Source organism: Pezoporus occidentalis, unplaced genomic scaffold (assembly GCF_034315485.1).
Source record: "Pezoporus occidentalis ecotype Australia unplaced genomic scaffold, CSIRO_AGI_Poc_V1 ctg57, whole genome shotgun sequence".
Taxonomy (NCBI): Eukaryota; Metazoa; Chordata; class Aves; order Psittaciformes; family Psittacidae; genus Pezoporus; species Pezoporus occidentalis.
The window spans coordinates 1898090-1919727 of NW_026915910.1; the positions used below are offsets into that span (position 1 = coordinate 1898090).

The 21638-nt window shown below is 42.8% G+C and overlaps 1 protein-coding gene across 11 annotated transcripts in view; it reads left to right on the forward strand.

Annotated features, from left to right (window-relative positions):
- EVA1A (eva-1 homolog A, regulator of programmed cell death) overlaps window positions 1–21638 on the forward strand; it is a 202393-nt gene that overhangs the window by 177126 nt on the left and 3629 nt on the right. For 4 of the 11 annotated variants that reach the window (XM_062638437.1, XM_062638440.1, XM_062638448.1 and 1 more), the window contains 2 exons: window positions 12332–12496; window positions 16478–16651. In XM_062638437.1, coding sequence (XP_062494421.1) covers window positions 12332–12496; window positions 16478–16651 — 339 coding nt within the window. Of the gene's footprint in view, window positions 1–12331; window positions 12497–15345; window positions 16308–16477; window positions 16652–21638 lie in introns of those variants that run through there. The other 7 variants (XM_062638438.1, XM_062638445.1, XM_062638446.1 and 4 more) reach the window with 4 other exon arrangements.

Below are 21638 nucleotides of genomic sequence, written 5' to 3' on the forward strand. Positions count from 1 at the left end.
TATTTGTCTTGGACTTTCCATTAACTGGGACACAATTGGAGGTGAATTATTTGCTCAAGGGTGAAGAAAATAGCTTTCGTGTGAGGTTTTATTGTTTTTAATACTGATTTCTCAGATAGGTTCTTTATTTTTCATAGAGAAAACACTGAAGCAACTTGAAGATGGAAAGCTCCGACTAAGCAGAATAGTTCTCACCTTCCTTGCAATAATAGTTGTAATGGGATGGTAGAGGTGTAAACAAGGTGGTGATGTAACAGATTTCTACACTGGACTTGCTGACGTTCCTGCTGAACTGGGAGAAAGTTAGGAAGGTTTACCTGAGAGTAAATTAATCTCCTGCCTTATTCCACTGAAACAGCTAATGCTTTGATCTTTGTTCAGTTACTTGTTTGTACTCCCACTGTGCCTAGGAGTCATGGGCATGAATCACAGCCCTCTCCTGCCAGGCTGAGGTCAGTTTTAATGCTTTAATATCTGATATATCTCCTATCAGCCGTCTGCATCTGGCAGTCAACAAGTTAACAGCTATTTTTCTCCTCTAACTGTTATGATCCCATGCAGTTATTAGAGCTAAGGTAATTAAGGTAGGTTACTTCAGATTTTAAATAACGTGGATGGTTATTGGAACTGCAATTAGTAACATCTTGTCACTACAACCCTGGCAAGCTGCGAGGTAGATTTTATTCTGTGCAGTTGCATTGATAAGGATTAATTTTCCTTTTGAGGACCAGCCACTCTTATTTGTGAAACAAGCAAATTCTGCAGCATGTGTTTCCAGAGATGAGCAGTCTCTCCATTCGTATGAACAGGGGTCTTCCTAGCATGGGACAGAAAGATTTTGAAAGACTGTTTTTATGAGTTTCTTTGCTGTTTACAGGGTCTTGTAAAGCATCCCTGTCTATACCATCTCCTGGAAATCTGTTTGTTAAAGGTTTCCTTGTTCAAAAGATGTTTACAGCGTCTTTGTGTTGGATTATTCCTTTCATCTGATGATATCAGGGTTGGTGGGCTCAAGATACCCAGTAGCAGGAACAAATACTGCAATACAGAACATTATATTCCACTTGAATGAAGTGGCAACTTAAATTGAGTACATGCCAGATAAAGGATCTGCATGGGATTCAAGTTACTAGCAGCAAAGGTATGTGTTACGTCTTATTTTTTTTCTAAGAGTTCCAGAAAGGAAGCCTAAAAATAGCAGTCCTATGAAGTAAGCTCCTTGGCTGTGAGTTAGCAACCTGCATTTCGTAGGGAATATGAAATAATAACACTTTTACACACATGGCAGGTTACGATGTGTCTCCATTTACACTTTTGAACTGATTGATTCGGTCATTTTGAAAGGTGGTGTACAAGAGGTTCCAGCTGATGGGCTTTTCTACCCAAACAGGCAGGAACTGGACCGTGCTTGCCAAAGGCCACTAGTAAGGGAGCTTTGATGACCTTCCCAGAATGACCACCCTGAGGCTTGGCTGGGGTGGCAACCTGGTCAATCAAGTAGTATGGTTAGCTGGGATGTGCCAGAGACCTGCTAGTCTGCTAGAGAGGTCTCAAGGGAGGCCCAGGTAGTCCTGGAATGATTTCTGCACTAATTTGGTGGGTAGGATTTGATGTGGGATGGTTTAGTTCAGATAACTTTGGAATAAATTAGATTAGTCCTTTGCCAAGCAATGTCCTACACCAGTATATAGCTATAATTTGAATACTTGCTGCTCAGCTTTGCAAACCCTTACTTGCAGTAATGCAGGTATTTAACTGAAGTGGTTAAACTAAGAGATTAGTCAGCCTATCTCTAGAATCAATTGAGAGATGAATTAGCTGCCTTCCAGTAAAGTGCCTTCAATTAGGTGGCATGAATCCAGATATTATTTGAGATAGGGATATTCATATAAATGAATCTTAATTGCATATGTGAAGAGTGGAAAAGGCAGACTAGTGTGCATGCAACATTGTACTTGCTAAACGTTTCATGAAGCATAATAGAAACAAATATTTAGCTTTAAAAAACCTCGTGTTCTCTTAAATAATCAAAAATAATCAGTCCTGGAAAACTGCCACAAGCATCCAGCACTGCGTGTTCCCACATTTTTTCCCGTGCTCCCAGACTGTGCTGGTGGAAGTAGCTGCAGGGCAAGTTGCATAAGAGTATAGGGTAGGTGCTCAGTAACATCCTTGCTGGGCTAAAACAAAACCCTGGCATTGTTTTCCGCAGTGTATATCTGCTTTTATGTGGCGTCAGGAGAGTGACTATAATTTGCTGTTCCACAAAACTGGTAGTTACTTGCAGTAGCAATTGTAGTACCACTTGAGCTCTGAGTCCCTACTGCTCCCTCAGGATACGCATGGAAGCAAGATGATGCACGTTACGTGTTTTTCTACCAGAAAAAAAAAAAAAAAATTAATACATAAACCATGCAAAGAACTTTTCACAGTCCACAAGCCAGATAATTTAAGGCTGATGCTGTGCATTAGAGAGGTTCTGCCAGTTAAATGTACTTTAAAAAACCGGGGGAGGTTTAATAGTCTTATAATTCAAAAACATCTATAGAGTTTTCCCCCAGACTTTCCACTGTGCTCAGGAAGTCTCAGCCCCAAAGGGAGATGTCTCACAGGTTATGAACACATGAAAATAAGGATTTATATTGAAAACAGTTTTGCCACTTTGTTCATAGTTCCTTGGATTTCAAGTTTGTTAGTGTAGCCTGGCTTCTTGTGTAAGCCAAGTCCTGAACGACAGGAGGCGGTGATCCCAGCATCAAGTTCTGTATCTCAAACTAAGCTGTATTTTTGTTCAGTAAATATTCATCTGCATTCATCCATATATAACTGATGAGCATTTAGCACTATAGCTACTTTATATGGTTTTGTTCACTCCTAGTCTTTATTTCAGTGCTGTTGATAACCTTTCCCCATGCAGAGTTTCCAGTTTGGGCATCTCATGGAATCCAGAGAATTGCCACACTAAATCAACCATGTGACCAGACAAAGGCACTATCTTTAATGACCGAGGTTACTGGCTGCTTTCTGATGACATTCCTCAGCTTGTATAATCACAGCATCGCTGTAATTTTGGAAAAGAGTTCTAGCCCCTTGTCTAGTTCTCTGCTGTTTGATTACCAAAAGGAAGAGCCGATGACCCGATAAAGAACTAGCACCCATTGTTGGATAAGTAGCACTTAGGTAAAAACAAAATATTTCTTTTACAGAGTGTAGTTTTACTGCTGTAATTACAAAGGTTTTTAATTAGACAAGGAGAGCAGATGGGAAGTATTTCCTGGCTGTGCCTGCCAGCAGACACTGAGATCAAACCATGGTGGAATACCCAGGGATATGCTGGTTTGGATTTTTCTTTGAATTAGTTGTTTTCTGGATCACTTTTCTGGTACCTTAGAGGTCACCAGTGGTCTGTGGACTACAGGATGGGTGACATTGCTTCAGAGATGAGCACAGGAAATCCCCTAAATGTCTGTCTTGGTCAGTAGTCTCAAAGAAGTCATATTCCTAAATCTTGGAATATAATGGCTGAGTCATACCATACTAGTTGTTAGCTCAGATGCTGAAGCATGGGCTTCCTACTCTTTATTCAGGGAAGTGCAGTGTATTTGTAGTTGATCTTACTTTCCCTTGTACCTTCCTTTGCTGCCTAGGCTCACACTTCTTTGCCATCCCTCTCCTGGATGCTGGCATGGCTTCCCATCAGCTCCAGAGCGTGCCAGGGACTGGCCCTTTACTCCATCCCTTTCTCCTTACCTTATCTTGGATATCTTTGCCCTGGCAAAGTGACAGATAGTGCTCACCCAGCCGCCACCTTTGGGTATGTAATAGTGAAGACTTCCAAGGGCCTCTCTCACTGGCAGTGCTTGTATACCTTTCACTGAAACTTAAAGAGTATCTTTTGCCCCAAGTTTCACAAAAGCAGTTGCTGTGACTAAGCTGATTCATAGTTAACTTGCAGAGCTGCAACCACTTGGGTATGTGTTGGCATCCTGAGCACAGAGACTCTCCTCCCTTGCTGGCGAGCAATTCTTTGCATGAGCAATGCTCTGGCTCTGGATCAGCCACACTTGAACACACAATGCTTACTGCTCTGTCAGCATCCTCCTGGGAGCCACGTATCATGTCACATATTTTCCTGAAAAATAGATAAGCTGCACAAGAGACTTTCTGCCAAGCTCGGTAGCCTAAATCAGTAAAGAGCAACACTTCTGTAGTATAAAAGTAATTTAAAATAGTAGAATGTTGCAGTGTTAAGTCGTTGATTAAAATGACTGAACATGATGAGAAAAAAAAATAGGAATTGTATCAAAATCTGAAATTTAGTGTTTCTTTGCTTTGATCCGAAGTAGAATGGAGATTCTTAGGGCATTGCATAAAATCAAAGTATGTACTAAAATTATTCTCTGAAGACACCAACATAATGCCTAAGAAAGCCAGACATCAGTAGGCTGGTTTGCAAAATAACAGTGGAAATATATGATCGATGCAGTTCAAATAGGGGAATAGGAAAGACGGGAAGAACAGGTCTGACTTCCTTATTAAACTTATTCTCCTTTTTGTGCCATCCTCTGTAGTGTGTCTTCCTCTCAACTGATAAAAGGGCCCAGGCCCCCAGTTCAGACGTCCTCGTGTGCTGCAAAAAAGGAAACCCAAAACTGACTCATGGGCTCCCCTGCTGGACTCCTTCCTAGCCTGGGAGACTGGAAGTTTCTTCCGGCTGCATCCTCATAATTATTAGCACCCTTGTAATTATAAGAGTGTTTTCTTCCCTGCCTGCTGCCACTTCTGAGATTGAGGCTACATAACTGAAAGGTCAGATTCTGTCCATGCTCAGCATGCAAATAAAGGAAAAGTTGCTTAAGTCAGCAGAGTGGAACTCACTCCACACGTGAGTGCTAAGTCAGGTTTCTGTTCCTGCAGTGACCTTGCTGATGGTAGTTACCCATGCTTCAGTAGCACCTGGAGGTGACATTAATGGTTTGATTTGAATTGAGATCCATCTCAAAAATACACCACTGCTGCTCAGGTGTGCAAAGTTACTGTCATGGTCTCAGGGCCTGGTGGAGATAAAATGCAGTCCAACTGCCAGAGAGGTCCTACAACTATGGCTGGCAGAAGGTCCCACGGGAGGTGTAGCTGAGCATGCTTGAATTTGGACAAGCCTCAGCTTGAGTCTCATCCTCCTAAACATGCATTATTTTATGAAAATTCAGAATTCTCTTGACCTTGGGAGCAGGCAGAAATCTACCAGATGAAAGTAACTCTTCGTATCTGCAGGTATCTCTTACAAGGCTTTCTTCCTTTTGATCCATTTTTCTTTCCAAATAGGACATGTAGGGAGCAGACTGGTGCATGTGATGCTTTCCACTGTACCCTTTGGAGACCAAAAGCCACATCAAGCAGGAGATTTATGAGTTGCTGGCAATAGATGCTTCATGTTCTGTTCTATTACATTTAAGATGATGAAAGAAGAACAACTGACTTTCATGGCTATGAAAGCAGAAGGAAAACTGCCTGTGGATAGAACAAGCACATGCATCATTGGATAGAAATTAAGGTGTTTGTAGCTTCAAATCCTGATCTGAAAAGTTCAAGATAGAATTAAAATATCTGAGTAAAAGATGTGAAGCAGTTCATAAGATTTTAACTCAGATACACTCAGGAGAATAAATCCAAAGGCAACATGATGATTCATTAACTATCTCTTATTAGGCTCCTAAATTCAAGTAGACAAAATCTCCCCTGGAGGCTTTCAAAGGCACCCACCTTTCACTATGGACAATACAGGGAGCTTAAGAGCATAGCTTATTTAAGGAGGACTCCTTCATTAGGTACCTACAGAGCATGCATGGGTTGAGTTCCCAGATTAGGTGAACTGGATCTTTTAATAAAGTTACTGCATTTCTGGACACGCAGAAATAGAAGAAACCAGGGCAAGGTGTTCTACAGCCCTGTGCAAGGGGGGGGGGGAGGCTGGAAGGGGGCAGTGCTTGTGTCCCACTGCCCAGGGGAGCCTCATTTGGAGCTGAACCATTTCCTATGTTTCCTTCATCTCCTAAAGCCTCTCACATCACAGGGCCATGTACCTGCAGGAGATTTCACCAGGAGGAATGGCGAGACCAAGATAATTTGTGTTGCATTTGCTTTGTTTCTGGACTGGAATTGCTTCTGCTTCTTAAGTCACTTCTCTAATTGCAGCTGCATGAGAAAAGGATGAACATCTCCTTTTCCATGGATGGCAAACAAGATAAAAGCTTGTCTGTGTTGTTTATATTCTCATTGCACAACCTTTGCGTAGTTGGCTGCTGTCAGAAGATGCAGTAAAAGGCAAAACATCTAGGCTGCCTCAGGAGTAGTCTTGGCAGAGTGTATGAGTTGTGTCAGGCATCCCAGCTTGTGCTGCTTCCCACCAGCCCAAAAACTGCTAGCAGCAGAGATGGATTTCTGCTTTGGACAGCATCTGAAGGGAGGGGTAGGGGCGGAAGGCCCTGGTGCAGGCTGTGGGCTTGGGGAGGTGCTTTGGTTATGACAGAGCTATTTTCCCAGACAGTCTCGCTTGATTTCTGCATGATGCTTGGAAGTAGACTTACTGTAACTGGCATGAGTCACTTCCTTGTTACCGGTGGTTTGGAACCACTGTGCACAGAAAACATGCCTGCAGCAGGCTGAGTAACTCCCTTATTCTGTTTCAGGATGTAGGATCTGATGGTCTCCTATTAAGTGATTATACCTATATCTGACCAAAAAGCTTCCCTGTCACATGAAGGGGGAATGCCTGACTGCAGGGCAGCAACTGAAGGCAGGCTTTGGATGTTTGACGTGAGGCATGTGATCACAAGAAGAGGTAAAATCTCTCTGTGTGATGCAAATGGGGTTTAATTCACTTGAAAGGGGCACATCCAGCACAGAGCTAGATGGGGCACAAGCAGCTGGAAGAGGTTTCAGCTTGCTCCTTGGCCATGTGTGAGACCCTTGGAAAGAAGCCAAGGGTGTAGGCTGTGCTTCAGTTTACTTTTGTTAATCAAATTAGCATCTTCCACCCCCGTGTTTCTAGCTATACAGTGGTGCTACTGTTGTCACCAGGTGCAGAGTCTTCTTACATGTGGGATTTTTCCTTCTTGCTCTGTGATTGTATTATGATATTTTGTCATCTGACACAGCCAAAATCCATCATTTTAATATGTATTGTTGACTGACTGCTTGGTGAATTTAGGTTTTACAGCACACACCAATTTTGCAATCTGAGAGCCACATACCTTACATATGTGTTAAGGAATTGCTTTCTTGTAATAGTTCAGAAGCATGAATGATCCCATTTCTGGTTGGATGCTGTGCATTTTCAAATCTCAAACACAAATCCTTCAGAGCTGCTACCCCTAAAGCCTGCAGCAGTTTATGTTGGGTGTTTACTCACAGGAGGGCTTTTTTATTATTATTTTAAAAATACATTGAGCATCAACAGTTCCTGGCCTCAACCTGCCCAGATAAAAAGCCTCGTTGGTGAGGGAGTCATGTTTTGCTCAAATAGTACTCTGCTTCAAGCTCTCACAGGAGGATTTGCTGAAGGTCCTGCAGATCTGCTTTAATCATACGGAACTTTCAGAATAAACTTTATGGGCTGAAAATGCACAAGCAAATATATAGCAGAGGACTGGAGAATTACAACCCCCCTGTCTGTATGTTTTTAAGACTGAGCTTTCATTGATCTCCCCTCCAGTTGACTGATCTGTATATACAGTGAAGATGGAGGTCAGAGGATAATTGCTTCCTGGGAGTGGAAGTCTTTAAGCATGTTTAGGACTGAGCAAACATCAGGAAACACCAAATGATCAAATTAGCAGAGAAGGGATGGTTTGAGTGCAAGGCTGAAATATAGAGATCCTGAGTTTGTTTCCTTTCTTTGGCATAGACTCCCTCTGTGAGATTGGACAAATCATTCGGGTATTTAAAAACTTTCAAAACTCTGCCTCTGAGCCAAATCCCTGTCTGTAAAATTTAGGGGCTATAGCAGTCAAATGTTTTGATTAGGGCAGTGATATATATGCTTAAATTAAAACAGCAGCATATTGGAAAAGAATTTCTCAGACAGACAATATTCCGCTGCAAAACAATCCTTTATGGCAATTGGCTGAACCCCCAGGACTGGAGTGTTTAAAACTAGGTAGATCGAAACAGTAGAAAACACAGCAAGTTGTCTCGAAGAAGAGGTGAGGTATTGGCTAGTCTTTTCCAGCTCTTGGCACTGTAATTCAGAATTCTGCTGCTTGTAGGCACAGTAACCTTTTCTTTTCCTCAGCCCTCAGATTTCTGGCCACACAAGAGAGTGCTTGTGTGAAAACCCCAGCAGAAGGAGTCTCCACCAAGTACAAATAAGGACACTGTCAGCAGCATCAGCATGTGCCTTTTCATGCTCTCCTGCCAGTTGCTTGTAGCTGAATCTGATGGGTCTGCTCTGCCAGTGAGAGCACACTTCAGCTTTGGTTTTCCACTGAACCTGCTCCTGCAGGGGGGGAAGCTGGTAGGCAGTGGTGTGAGGTTTTGTTGTGAGATGGATACCATTAATTCATTGCAGATGGGTATTGTGGGTCTTGGGAACTGGTATAAATTGTTGCTAGCATGATGTGGATTTAGACAGATGAGCAGTCGGTGCTGGTAACTGGGACCGCTTGTAAAACAGGCGTGGAGAGATTATATCAAGACTTGAAAGCCTGTAATGGCAGAGGAATGAACCTGCTGATCCAAAAGCTCCCTTTCAGGTTTATAACCTAGAACCACTTTCTGCAGGTGTCTTTGCAGAGTGACACAGCAATGGTCACTTTTCTCTCCAGATCAAGTCCTGGCTCACATGGTGATGTTGCCCGAGTTGAACCCAAGGCTGGATGGCAGACCATGGCTTGCTGTTAAGAAAGTTACTCCTCTGTATGCGCTGCTCAGCTGGCCAGCCCAGTTTACTGGAGAATTTTATCATCTGGATAAATACCCACGTCTCAGTGCTGACTTCTACCTCCTGAGAGACCACAGGTCCCCAGAGGTTACTGGAACATCTCATCTCCTCTCTTCCAGATGATCCCAGCTCGTTCCTCATGTGCATTTTAAGGTGCAGGGCTCCTGACTATCAGGTGTGTTAACACTTTGATTGAAGGCCCTTTTTCTTCCCCTCATGTCTACATATATCACTTGTTCTACTGACTGAGTTCTTTAACTTCCCAGCCTGATTGAATGGAGCAGGCCAAGTGCCAACCTTTCCCTGTCAGGATTTCCGTGCTTAATACTGAGATAAGATTAAAATCCCAGGTACTGTTTTTTCTGGTGGTTTTAATCATAAATAACTTCTCTTGACACCTTGCTTCAGTTCATGCCATGCTTTGTGTCAGATGCGCTCCCCTCTGGAGAATTTAAGGAGGGTGTTTCAAAGGAACCAGATGTTTAATCTTTCTTGTGGAGCTGGCTGCCACACAGAAGCTAGCTGGAAATTGTGAGATGTCTTGCACTTGAGAAAGCCTTTCCATTTCACATTCTTTCTAAATCAAGCCATCTAAGCCGTGTATTGGTTTAGCGTCATATAAACTAGAAAAAGAACAGACTTGCAGCATGCTCTTACTCTATTTACTCTTTGCCAAGAAAGGCCTTTCCTGGCAAAATGTGCTCAAGATGTTTATGCAGTCCACAGAGAAAAATGGTCCCTTGAAATGGAAAAGTTCTACATTCATGTGCTGTGGACATCCTGTGTTGCACTAAGATGCTTCCAGAGTTTTAAAGGGATTTAGTTGCTGAAGTGAAGGCAGTCACTTCAGGATTTCTGTAAGTACCAAAGTGTGTGCTAATCATCGTCATTAAGCACATGCTCTCTTGGTAGCCACCAGTGTTTTTAGGCACCAAATGCCTGCTTGGTAGTCATCTTACTTCCTCAGCCATCCCAAAGGGATAACATCACAACCCTACCCCATTAAGGTGCTGTGACAAAAAATAGCCTCAATGAAATGTGGTGGTGGTGTCGAAGAAAGGTGTAGTTCTCGCCAGCCTGTGTTTTGCCTCAGAGATACACATGCATGTTGGGAGGTGAAAGGAGATGTTTATGAAGAAGAGTCAGTCTGAAACATGAAAGACTAATCACAATTTGCTAAAAAGATTGTCTCTGTGTCTCTTTTGCTTCCTTTTCTTCACTGGATGCATATCAGCATGTTACCAGGATGCAGCTGGGTGAAAAGTGTGTAAGGGAAAACCGACTTGTGTGTTTTAAATGCCTCTCAGGTCATCAGCCTGAGATACAGCACAAAGGATTGTTACTTTTGGAGGGTGCTGAGCCCCATGACTTCTGGTCCCTTTGGGTGCCACAGATTAGGCACCTAGCACTGCAATTCTTTGTGACCGTGTGGTTATCAGGGTAATCTCTGTTCTACCCGTTTCCTCCCCAGACTTTCTGATATTTCTCTGGCACAGGTATCTCCCTTGCTTCTGTCTAGTTCCTACCAGGGCATGTGTTTCTTTTGCTGCCTTCCTATCAGAGGACAGTTGCCAATTCAGGTTTCACTAGAAACTGCTGTGCCAGCTCTTTGATATTCAGAAGCTGTGGGGCTTTATGTCTGTTTCCTGACCTAGCATGACTCTACTAATGCAAGAACTTCAGTGCTGATCTCTTGGCAGCCTAATATAGGAGGTCAGTCAATAAATACAGTTACAATTTTCTTTGCCTCAGCAAAGACAGTAAGTAGAACACAATGTAAACAAGGTGGTTGGATCACTTCACCCACCAGTAATATTTGTAGTTATGCAGGCAAATTTAATGGGCGTGATTAAATCTTATGCTCCAGCTTGGCAGCTGATGAGGTGCAGGGGGGCAGGCAGGAATTTCCTTTCTGTTCCAGGGCTGCACTCTTTCCAAGTCTTTCCTTCATGCCTGTGCCAAGGATCTCAAAGTGCTTTGCATTTTTAATTATACTTCTTCATGCCCCTATGAAGAGTGAAGATGAGAGATACTACGATTGGCAAGGGAGCAGTGGGGAAACCGAGGCACTAGGAGGTGGTATCCTGCTTGGGAACAGAGAGGCAGTTGCCGTTAGACTTGGAGAAAGGAGACCTGACCATCCCAGAAATCTTTTCTTGGGGTTTCTCTGGGTCTAGGAAACTTGTGCATAGTTCTCAATAGTCTGTGTCTTTAATACACTAAAGTCTTGGTTGTCTGCAGGGACAAAATGGTGCTTTTATGTATATATTACTGTACAGTCACTGACAGGGAAATATATCTTTCTCCTCTGGAAATCATCATTTCTTTCTTTTTGTCTTTCATCATTCTGCTGCTCTAATTTCTGAGCAGAATGGCCTGTATATGTCTTTCTTCTCTTTGTATGGAAAAGCACTTTGCTCTGAAATAGCCTCAGGTGTTGGCTGTGGCTAAGGCAGAGAACTGGTTTAGCTCTGTAAATGACATGCTGCTTTGTCCCTACAGGGCAATTTAGTGAATTTACTGTGTGTATTTACCTTCAGTGGGTGTACAGTGTGGTGGCTACAGTGGCTTTGATTTCTTTACCTGGCTGTACAGCTGAAGAGCTGGCCTTGCAACGTCAAGGAGGAGAAAATACTCTTCTTCTTAAGGCATGCTTTAGTCCAAAGAAGAGCCTGTAGATGGTCAAACTGTCACGCATTAACCTATCTCACCTGTGTATTGCTAATTCTGTGGCTGACAAAACATGGAGAGCAGTAGGGACTGACTGAGTCTTCACCCTTCTCAGGATGGACTTTTATCAGCTTACTTGAAGCCTAAAGCACAATGGGGAACAGCGTATTTTGGATCCCACAGGGTGGGAAGGGTTTCTTACTTCTGTGGTGGATGATTTAAACTTTATGATTTCACATGAACACCATTCTCCGGAGGCCAGTTTTGTGAATCTGGAGCGGACAGAAACTTCTGATGTGTCATCTTATGCCAGCACCTTGATGGCCAGAGAGAGGCAGCGATTCAGGCATACCAGATAGTCCCCACTGTTACGGGAAATCCTGCGCAACCTGCTGTCGTGGGAGAACAGAGGCTGAGCTCTGAAGCTTAGGGCTGAGGCCAAAGCCTGGATGTCCAAATCTGATCCTTAGTCTAGTCTCAAAGCTTAATTGTAAATAAAGAGTATCTTAATCACTCTATAGTTTCCAGCATTCTCTCACTGAATGTCTCTGTGCTGGCATTTGGAGAGCATTCATAGTAGTAGTAAATGAGTGTCTGTTTGGTCTGCACGTGGTATAATTAAGCATCACCTGAGCCCATAGCATAATGTGGTGATCCTTATTCTGACCAGCTGAAATAATTCACTCTAACAACTGTGCTCTACTCACTCCTTTCTTTCAGTTCCCAAGAAGCTTCTGCACGAAACCCAGCCACGACCAACCAATTACCAAGGATTTCAGAAGCCACATTTTCCACTGCAGCCAAGAGTGTTTGATCCCAATGTTATAAGGGACGGTGTGTTCTTTTCTGATGTCTCTCCTTCCAACATAGGGCGAGCCATCCCAGGTAGCTATGACTATTGCAATGTTGGCCCAAACGTAACTGTGTCGTGCTCACTCTTCCTTTCTGTCTCCCCTTATCTGGGTTTCCATATTGTTCCCAAACCCCATCCGTGTCACAGGCAGAAAGAGAAGCTTCAAGGCATGACCAGTGATGGACTAAAGTGAACTGTTGTGAAGCTCATGTTGGATTTCTTGAAATAGCAGTCATGGCCATGCACGTCAAAGTTCATCACAGAAATACTTTGCAGACCTGTCTTATACAGTGGCAAAGAAAAAAACAAAAAAGGCAGACACAGTAGATCTGCCTCATAGGGGATAGAGAAGTTTTCACCTTTGAAATATGATGCTATTTTAATAAAATGCAAAATCAAAATATGTATGAAGTCAAATCTTAGCTATCTATAGGGATGGGTGAGTAGGAGGAAGAGGTGGTGTATGAAGAAAGGAGAAGTTCAGGTGAGCACGTATTCAGTTAATGAGTAGTTTTGCTTTGTGTTTCCCAACACACCATGGATAGTATACAACATTATTTCTGAAATTCCCAGCCTGTGCTCCCAGAGATTCAGCTCTAGGGTGGGTCTGGGCGGAGCTACCTCTCCTCCCTGTCTGCACTCCTGGCTAAATTAATCCACAGCTTGGATAGTCAATCCACAGAGAATTAAGAGTTGGCAATAACAGATTTGTCAGTTTGGAGGCCTTACTGAAAAACTGTCAAAGAAAGAATTTTGAGTTAGCCCCAGATGAATTTTGTGATCCTGGGGAGTTCTTTCAAGCAAGCAAAAAAAAAAAACCCTGAACTCATTATCACTCACCTAAACATTTCACTTCTACAAATGACACTTTTTGTTTAGTTTTCACATGGTTTATTCATTAATTTTTAAAATATGCACCACTTTTCAAACAAAGTTGTCATTTTGAAATTAAAAGCTGAAAGAATGTTTCAAAAGTAGCAAAAGGAAATATTTGGACATTTCTGTAATCTCCCTCCCCATTTTCTTTCCTTTATTAAAACTACTTGCTAAAGTCAGCTTGGTATCGCGAATAACCTCTCCTATGCTTATACTGTGGTGCTGGGCAGATTTACTGCTGGTTGAAATAGTTTTGATCAGCTTGGTGTATAGTCACTGGGAAACAGTTTGAGTGACTAGGTGATCACTGGCTGAGAAAGAGTGGTGAAGGGAAAACCAGTAGTAGGTGAGCTGATTGGGCAGAGACAAGGTCTTCAAAGGTAGCAAGGAGGACAGGGGATGTCTTTTAATATAATCCCGGAATGAATGGCAGACCAGGGAACCGCACAGTGTAGCAAGACATGGCCTTTGTGAAATTATGTTTGTTTGTTTTTTCCATCCTGCATAACTCCAGTCATTTTCTGTCTCCCCTGTCTGTGCTTGTACAATCCTGCAGATGACAAAACCAGTTATGTGGTTTTGTGGTGCTCTTTGCTGGAGTATAGTATATGCAGACAACTATTCATTTAAAAACTTGTTTGATTACATCTGTTCTTTGGGTAAGTCAGAAGTAAAAAAAAAAGGAAGATTCTTTTACATTTCTCATGAGAGGAGTTGTGCCTTATTCTATTTCCTAAATGCACCTTTATTGCACGGCATGGTTTACAAGGTATGCCCCATACCTAGCAGAAGTGGTGTCTGTCTGTGCCTCTCCTGGCTGATCTAGCACACGCACATGGAAGCCCACACTGCAAATTTAGTTCAAACCTTAGTCCAAATACCAAGAATGTATTGACAGTGAGGGGCAGGTGGGTTGCCAGCAGTGCAGACGTGGGCATGTGAGAGAGCATGGCACAAGGGCCCCATGTTCATATCCTAGCAGCTCTGGACTTCAATGTAGAACTGTAGAAAACTCTCAAAGGCCTAGCAGGAGCCTGGAGCCACCTAACCCAGAAGTCCTCTGTACGATGAGATATATGGTTATGAAATACATATGAGATTATGTCCTGGTGGTGCCCTTCATTTTCATTAATTGTAAAGGGATTTTAGATTAACCAGTTCAGAGCCAGATCTTAGTATGTGGACAACTCAGGCAGTATTCGGTTGCCCCCATATAAATGTGGCATTTGAGATGACCTGGGGTGTTCACCTGGTTTCTAGATGCTGCTCTAGAAGAGTGAGAGTTTCCCCTACATCCCTTCTCATACCTGCCATCTCTGCAGGGATATGCTCCTGACCCTGGTGTATCTTAGAGGTCTGCGTATGAGCAAATACAACAAGATTTAAGTGTCTGATATAGGGAGAGCTGAATGACTCTCAAGGATCTGTCAGCTAATAGCAGGATTCAGTTTAGGTGCATAGTGCTACTTGAGATGCTGTGAAGTATCCAGGTTTTAGGTTCATATTTTAGAAATTAAAAATCTGTTTCTATGGATTTCTTTGCAGGATGAGTCGTAGAGAAAAATCCAACCATTTGTACAGACATAGATTTACCAGATAGGGAGACTAAAGGAGAGATTAGAGGGCATGTTGGTGCCTACATCTGAATTAAAAGATTATCCAAAACTTTGCTATTGGTTTCCTGCTGAATGTGCCCTTGATCCTCTGTGCTCCAGTGCCTCCATTCATATAACTGATCTCTGTTCTCCTAAGGCAAGAGGTTCTTGGGATATTTTTCCCTTTTGGATCTGCCACCTAGAGAGCCATGTTTAAAAACTTTGCTTCAGGGGCAGTCATTAACACCTCGGTAGCTTGTAACGTGTGTCTTTCCCAAGGCAATGCAGCTACTCAGTGGCAAAGATACAACCGTGCCCATAATCCCTTGAGGCTGATCCCTTTCAGTGACACCTGAACATCCATCCCCACTGCTTCTCCTCCAAGGCAGATTAGAAGTTGGCATGCACTCAGTCCCTTTCCATCCAGTATTACCTGTTTGACACTCCTCAGTTTCTGTTGCTGCTTTGCTGGACTGAACCGCTTCCTAGCGTGCACAGTAGGAAGTTGAACATGATGTCTTATGCTGCTGGGTTTGCAGGGACAGGAGATGGGTGAGGGAGCTAGTGAGCACAGACCCTCTTGTGTTGTGGCTGCTGTCAGAGTGCCTTCGCTTGCATGGTGCTGATGGCATCATCAGAAATGGATCTGACAGTTCCCTGAATTTAATCCCTGCAGATAAGTGAAAGCCAGGTGCCAGTCTATGATTTTACAGTGCGATGCTTGCTTTTGGCCAGAACCAGACACCCAGGGAAGGGAACCTCTAAAACTGTAATAGCTACAGTTAAACTATCACATGGGTGATGGAGCTGGATCCTGTGCGCTGACTTTTTCATGTGTTTAAAACAATTAGTGTTTTGTGACTAGTGGGGGTGTCTGCCTGCAGACCAAGGTTCAGGGAGCACTCAACAGTGAGTTGATAAGATCTGAAAGGGTCTCTTTGAGCCTCCTGGAATTAGCTGCCTCCTTAGCTCCAGTCTTCAGCAAATAAAATCAAATCATTAACCCATGTTCACTCACCTCTCAAAAGAGGAAATGGTGTCTGGGTGAAACACAATACGAGCAGGCTTCTGAAGGAAGTCATAAACTCAGGTCTGCCCTTCCCTGCAAAGGCTGGAGAGAAAGCACGTCTGTTTGCCAGGTGTGGATGGATCACTACAGTGTGACACTGGCAGAGGGTAGCAGGCTCTGCCTGTGTTTTCTAGTCCTGATTACAAGCCTAGCTGAACCCACTGGTGATAAAGGCTCCTTTGATTTACATAAGAGAAGAGAAACCTGATTATATATTTGCTGTAGTGTAGGTGGGTGTGTCTAAGTGGTGACATGAAAGAGCAGGAGACAGGGAAGAGAAGATGCTGCCTGGATGCAGACCGGGTATGTGCTCAGCTGAAGCTACCTGAGAAGGTTTAGTCACCCCCAAAAAGGGGCAAATTTGGGAGGCATGCTGTTGAGCGGCTCCAGATTTATGAATGCAGATGCTGACCTGGTGGGAATAGGGCAGGATAGGACTGGTGCCTTGTTCCTTATTCCCTTTCTGTTTCAAGCAGAGAAGAAGAAAGGGAGATCGGCCACCTTCTACTCTCTAGACAACAGCCCCTTCCTGCTTCCTGTGGATGAGACACAACTGCCAGCACTCAACAGCAGCATGGAGCCTGTGGGTGTCAGCACAGAGATGGCACTGCTCAGCAACATCCTAGCAGCGTATGCCTTTATCACAGGTAGGTCTTGCGGCTGCCATCTCTCTGGGCTCTCTCAAGCTCCTTGTAGACCCTCAATTGAGCCTGCATTTCACAGTCACCTAGGGCTAAATCTGTCTCTTTGAACTGTTTATATTTTTCATTTGTCTCTCAGTAAATTCCCCTTGAAAGACCTGACCAGGGCAGCTCTAGCAGACAGTATATAACAGGGTTTATTGTGCTCTGCTTTCCACTGGATTTGCTCTCATCTGGAGTTAAATACAATGTAATATTACATGTGGTGTTATTAGTAATGCTTCATTTTCCTGGAGATCAAAGCCTGGCTCATTAGGGAGGCAAGCTTGTTGTCCTGTAATTTGGAAAATAAGTAGCACTCAGAGTACCCTGCTTAAGAGAATTTGGCTTATCTTCAGTGGAAGTGTGAAGATGAAGTAACTTGAGAGTCTACTTAATTGTACATGCAAATCTAGTTTGGAGTAATATTTCTTTGGATCACAGTTTATCTTTCACCCACATGCATCTTTAAAGTAACAGAGGAACAGTCTTCTAAAAAGATTTACTTAAAAAGCTGAAATAAAGATTCATGCCCTGCTGAGTGCTTGGGGTCAATACCATTGATGCCAAAAAATACAGTAGAAGCAGGTGATAATAGTGCAGATATGTCCCATCCCACAACTGCATGAGGTATTTTGACAATGGTAGAGATTTCCTCTGGAGTTGTAGGACCTAACCCAAAAAAATGAGGAGCACTGGCTGAATATCGTTGGATGCACTAACTCAGCATATTTTAGGCCAATCTCTGCTGTTTTTCCCAGAAGGAAGGTCCTGGTTTCTGTGTAACTAGCCTCCCAAGGCAGAAAATACAGTTTGTGGTAATTTTTTCTTATGGGTGTTCACCATTTGTTTAATGAAAGGTTTGTATCCTTCTTACCTTGCAGTACTTACTAATGAATGTTACTTGCTAGTAGTATTAATATGTTGCTCTATTACTACATGCAGTTAATAATTCTGTGTACCACTGTAATGCATTTATGCTATTCTGGAGTATAGGGGTCTGTATACCTAAAACTCAAATATTTATGAGCTAGCTTTTCATGTCTGTGTGCCATTCAGTCTTGGTAATTCATTAAATACTAGTGCATTCTTGGTGCTATGCTCTTGTTCTTGCTGAGATACCACTGAATTTGGATTTACAGGCAAATATTTGGATTTGAAATAACTAACTTGGATTTTGCATTTTGGAATCACTGAGTAGATTAGTAAGAGTGTTTCTACACATTTAGTGGAGGGTCCTTCTAAAAGGACCATGAATGGTGAATCCAGAGTTCTGCCCTTCTACATGTCTAATGGTGGCATCAGAATCCATCTTTTTGTGACACCTTTAAAAAGCAGGCAGTTAAAGTGGAATTAATAGTGCTCTTCACAAGAGTTAGCTGAGTAGGATTTTTGTTTTTCTTGCATGGACTTCTCTAAGAAAAGATTAGAAAAAGCAAACTTTAAAGGAATCTTCTGTTTATCACACTTCTTCCTTCCTCTTACCTACAGTTGCCATTTTTTGACATGAAAATACCTGCATTCACAACCTTACTATAAAATAAAATGCTGTTAATCTTGTTTTCCCCATCTGAACAGTAATGGGCAGCAGAAGGTTGTAGGATTTATGGTCAGGGACAGTGGGAGTTTGCTTCCATTGGCCACAGCAGAACTTTTAGACCCTGCATTCATTTTGTAGGGCACAAGGCTTTGATTCATCCCCTTCACAAGGTGTCAGTCTTGGCAGGAGCCTCAAGATTTTACTGTAGCACAAATAATAAAGAAGAATGGCTTTAACTGTCTTGGTGCTGTGGGGTTTGCTTGCCCTCTCATGATGTGGTCTCATTGTGATATGTTCACATCCTCTGGACGTCAAATATGTAAAACTCTGACCTCACAACTTTGATTTCCAGTAAAGGGTTCAGGAGCTTGTTGCTCATGTTTTCCAGTGTACTTAACCGTGGCTGTTGGATAGGGTTTCGTCTCAATCTATATGTTCAGTTTGTTATTTATTACAAAAATAATTGATGGCTGCCCCACGGATTGAGGTAGCAGATGCCCTAAATCATCTTCATGTGCTGCATGTAATTTAGCCTTTGCTTTTAGTGGAAAGGGTGGATTTGGCATGATTTATTTTGATACATGTGGATATGGGGAGGTTTTAGATTATGAGTTCAAAGACAAGCTGTGTCACAGGACACAAATATCATTTGCATAAAACTAGAGCACAGCAAATCCATTCCTCTTTATGTTGCAGCTTTTGAGCAGCAGAGCTATTGCAAATTTTTGTTCTCACTTGAGTTTGGGTCATGAAGGTGGCCTAAGCCGCAGCAGCTGTTGATCAATCTCCATTATAGTGGTTCAGGAGAGGCCGGAAACTGGGTGGCCAGTGAAGGCTGGTTCTGTTTCACACATCTTCCCACTGCTCCTGACTACAGCCTTGGTGCCAAAGAGAAATATTAGTGCAAGAAGTTCAAGGGCTTCCCTCTGCTGATGAGTTGGCTCAAAGCAGGACTTTACAAGAGAAAACTGTAAACAGGCAGGAGCAACATATAAAGATATTTTTTTCTATTGGAGCAGGGGGTGGTGCATAACCTCAGACTCCAGGAAAAAGAAGCTAAGGGGATTTGCTATTTCATGGGTCAAGTGTGTGCTTGAAAGAATGACCCACTCTACTACTTTTCCTGCCTCCTGGCAGTGGAGTGTCTATTAGCCTGGGGAGAGTGGGATCCCCTTTGTTCTCAGTAGTGTTCACGTTTTCTGCACAGAATGGTAGGTTTGGGTGGGCAGATGCAGATGAAGAACCTTCAGGGTTGGTCACTTGGACGTGTACAGTCTTGCAGTGCACAGAAAGGAGAAGTGCAAATGTTAGCGAAAGATTGCTAATGTCCACCATCTTTTTGACTGATGTTCCCATATAATGGGAACGTTCCTATTGACAACTAAGGACTGAAAAATCACAGCACAGAAGGGAGCAAAGCCTCTTTGCAGGAGTCTGTTTTTCACTGTCAAATCTGTTTGAAGATATCATCATGGTTAAGAGTCAAAGCCAGTTAGGTGTTAGTCTTATCCCAGCTTCCAGAACCTTGAAAACAGTGTTTCCTCAGAAATAGGGAGAGTGAACAATGTCAAGGAATAAATTTATCAGTTGATCAAACAAATGTCATGTTTAGTTCAGTCTTGCAAAAGACTCAGAGATGCCCCTAATTTGAAAGCTGATTTACTTTATAGAATTAGGTTTTTCATTAGATACAGTCTCTGCCTACAAACCTCAGACCTGTTATTTGTTATGGAGCTGTTCCAAAACCTGTCTGAGTGTTTGGAACGACTTCACCAGTTTCAGTGACAGCTGGAACTGTCTTAGCAGTCACAGTCTACCAGCAAAACCAGAACTGTCCCTCATGGTTATATAAATATTAAACGTTCAAACTCTATCAGAGCACTTCCAGTGCCTCCTTTTGGACAAAGGACTTACTCAAGTTTTTTGTTGTATTCAGGCTGAAGTAGTTGGAATGAAACCTTGACAAAATCCCTGTTTCCTTCTTCTTCCACAAGCAAAGCTTGGTGCCAAGTTATTAACAAGGGGCTTCTAAAAAAGCAACCCCGGGGAGATCATTCCAACTTTTAGACTGCTTGGCCTGAGCCTTATTAATAAAGGGCTCCTGGAGAGCTTCCTCTGTTCTACCAGGGGATTTCGGCAGCCTGTGGGGCTAACTGTAAATCCCCTGGAAGATATTGCTCCTACTGTTTGTCTGGCCGTGCTTAATGCTGAACCTTTTACAGGGGCCCTCTGAAATTTTCCTCCCCACTGAGGTTTCTGAATGCATGAAGCTATCACAGGAAGCCAGCAGCATTAATGCCTAGATTGTTTTTTATTTATTGAAACAATTTATTATAATAGCAATAACAACCTTGGCTTGGGGCATTTCCTGGGGAATTAATGGCAGTCTGGGCTGATGCTCCCAGCAGATTGTTAGCCCTCAGGAAACAGGCTCTGTAATTGCTGCTGGTTTGGTTGGAAAAACAAAATAAAATGTGTTTCTAATTTTTGGGCAGTTTAAGCACCTAGACAATGGTGGCTTTTGTATAGAGAGTTATAAAGAGCATATATCTTTTGTCTGCGTGGATTAAATTCAGGCTTGAATAAGTGACATTTTCATCAATGCTCTCAGTCCAGAAACAGAAACACCAGGAAGGGGAAAGGTAACCCCAGCAAAAGAGATTGACAGCAACTGAATCCTGCTAGAAACTTAGGAGAAAAACTGAACAGTTCTGAGCTGTCATCCACAGCAGTGGAAGAAAAAGTTGCACTGGCCAAAATCCATATCTTAATGGGTGTACACACACACATGAATATATATTAAAATCATGTTAACTCCTGCTACTGATGTCCATACTTTAGTAGCTCTAGTGTTGGTATGATGAATTTGAGCCACCTTCAAGTTTTTGCTGAAGAACATGCCCCTTTTTGGTCTCTGCAAGTAGAACATGCAATGGGTCAAGCTCTCAAAATCACTTTCAACCCCCCAAATCTAGGCTATTGCTGACTTGGCTACTTCAACTGAGAAAAAGCAGAGCCCATGGTTTTTAGCTTAATTTGCTTTTTCTGCTGCACGTAAAAAAGATGCTGCTGTGCAAGTGGATTGTGTGTATGATAAATGCCAAGACTGCAGTTGAACGTAGGGTTACAGCTCAGTGAGGAAGTCCAGACAGTGTTTCAGATGTTGACAGAGTAGCTGTAGGAGCTCATAAGTGCCACTGCAGCCCAAAGATTCAATTACAGCCATTGCACTGAATGAAGGGCTGTACATACAAGCACAAGCAGGGGATGAAAAATGGTTGCTTAAGTACCAATTGAGATGCGTCTTGCTCATGAACTGGGTACGGTATCATGGAAAAAAGAGTGTGCTGGAGAAAGGCAAGGCAGGACATGGACAAAAACAGGGGAAGGGAAACTGCATGTGTCTGTGTCTCA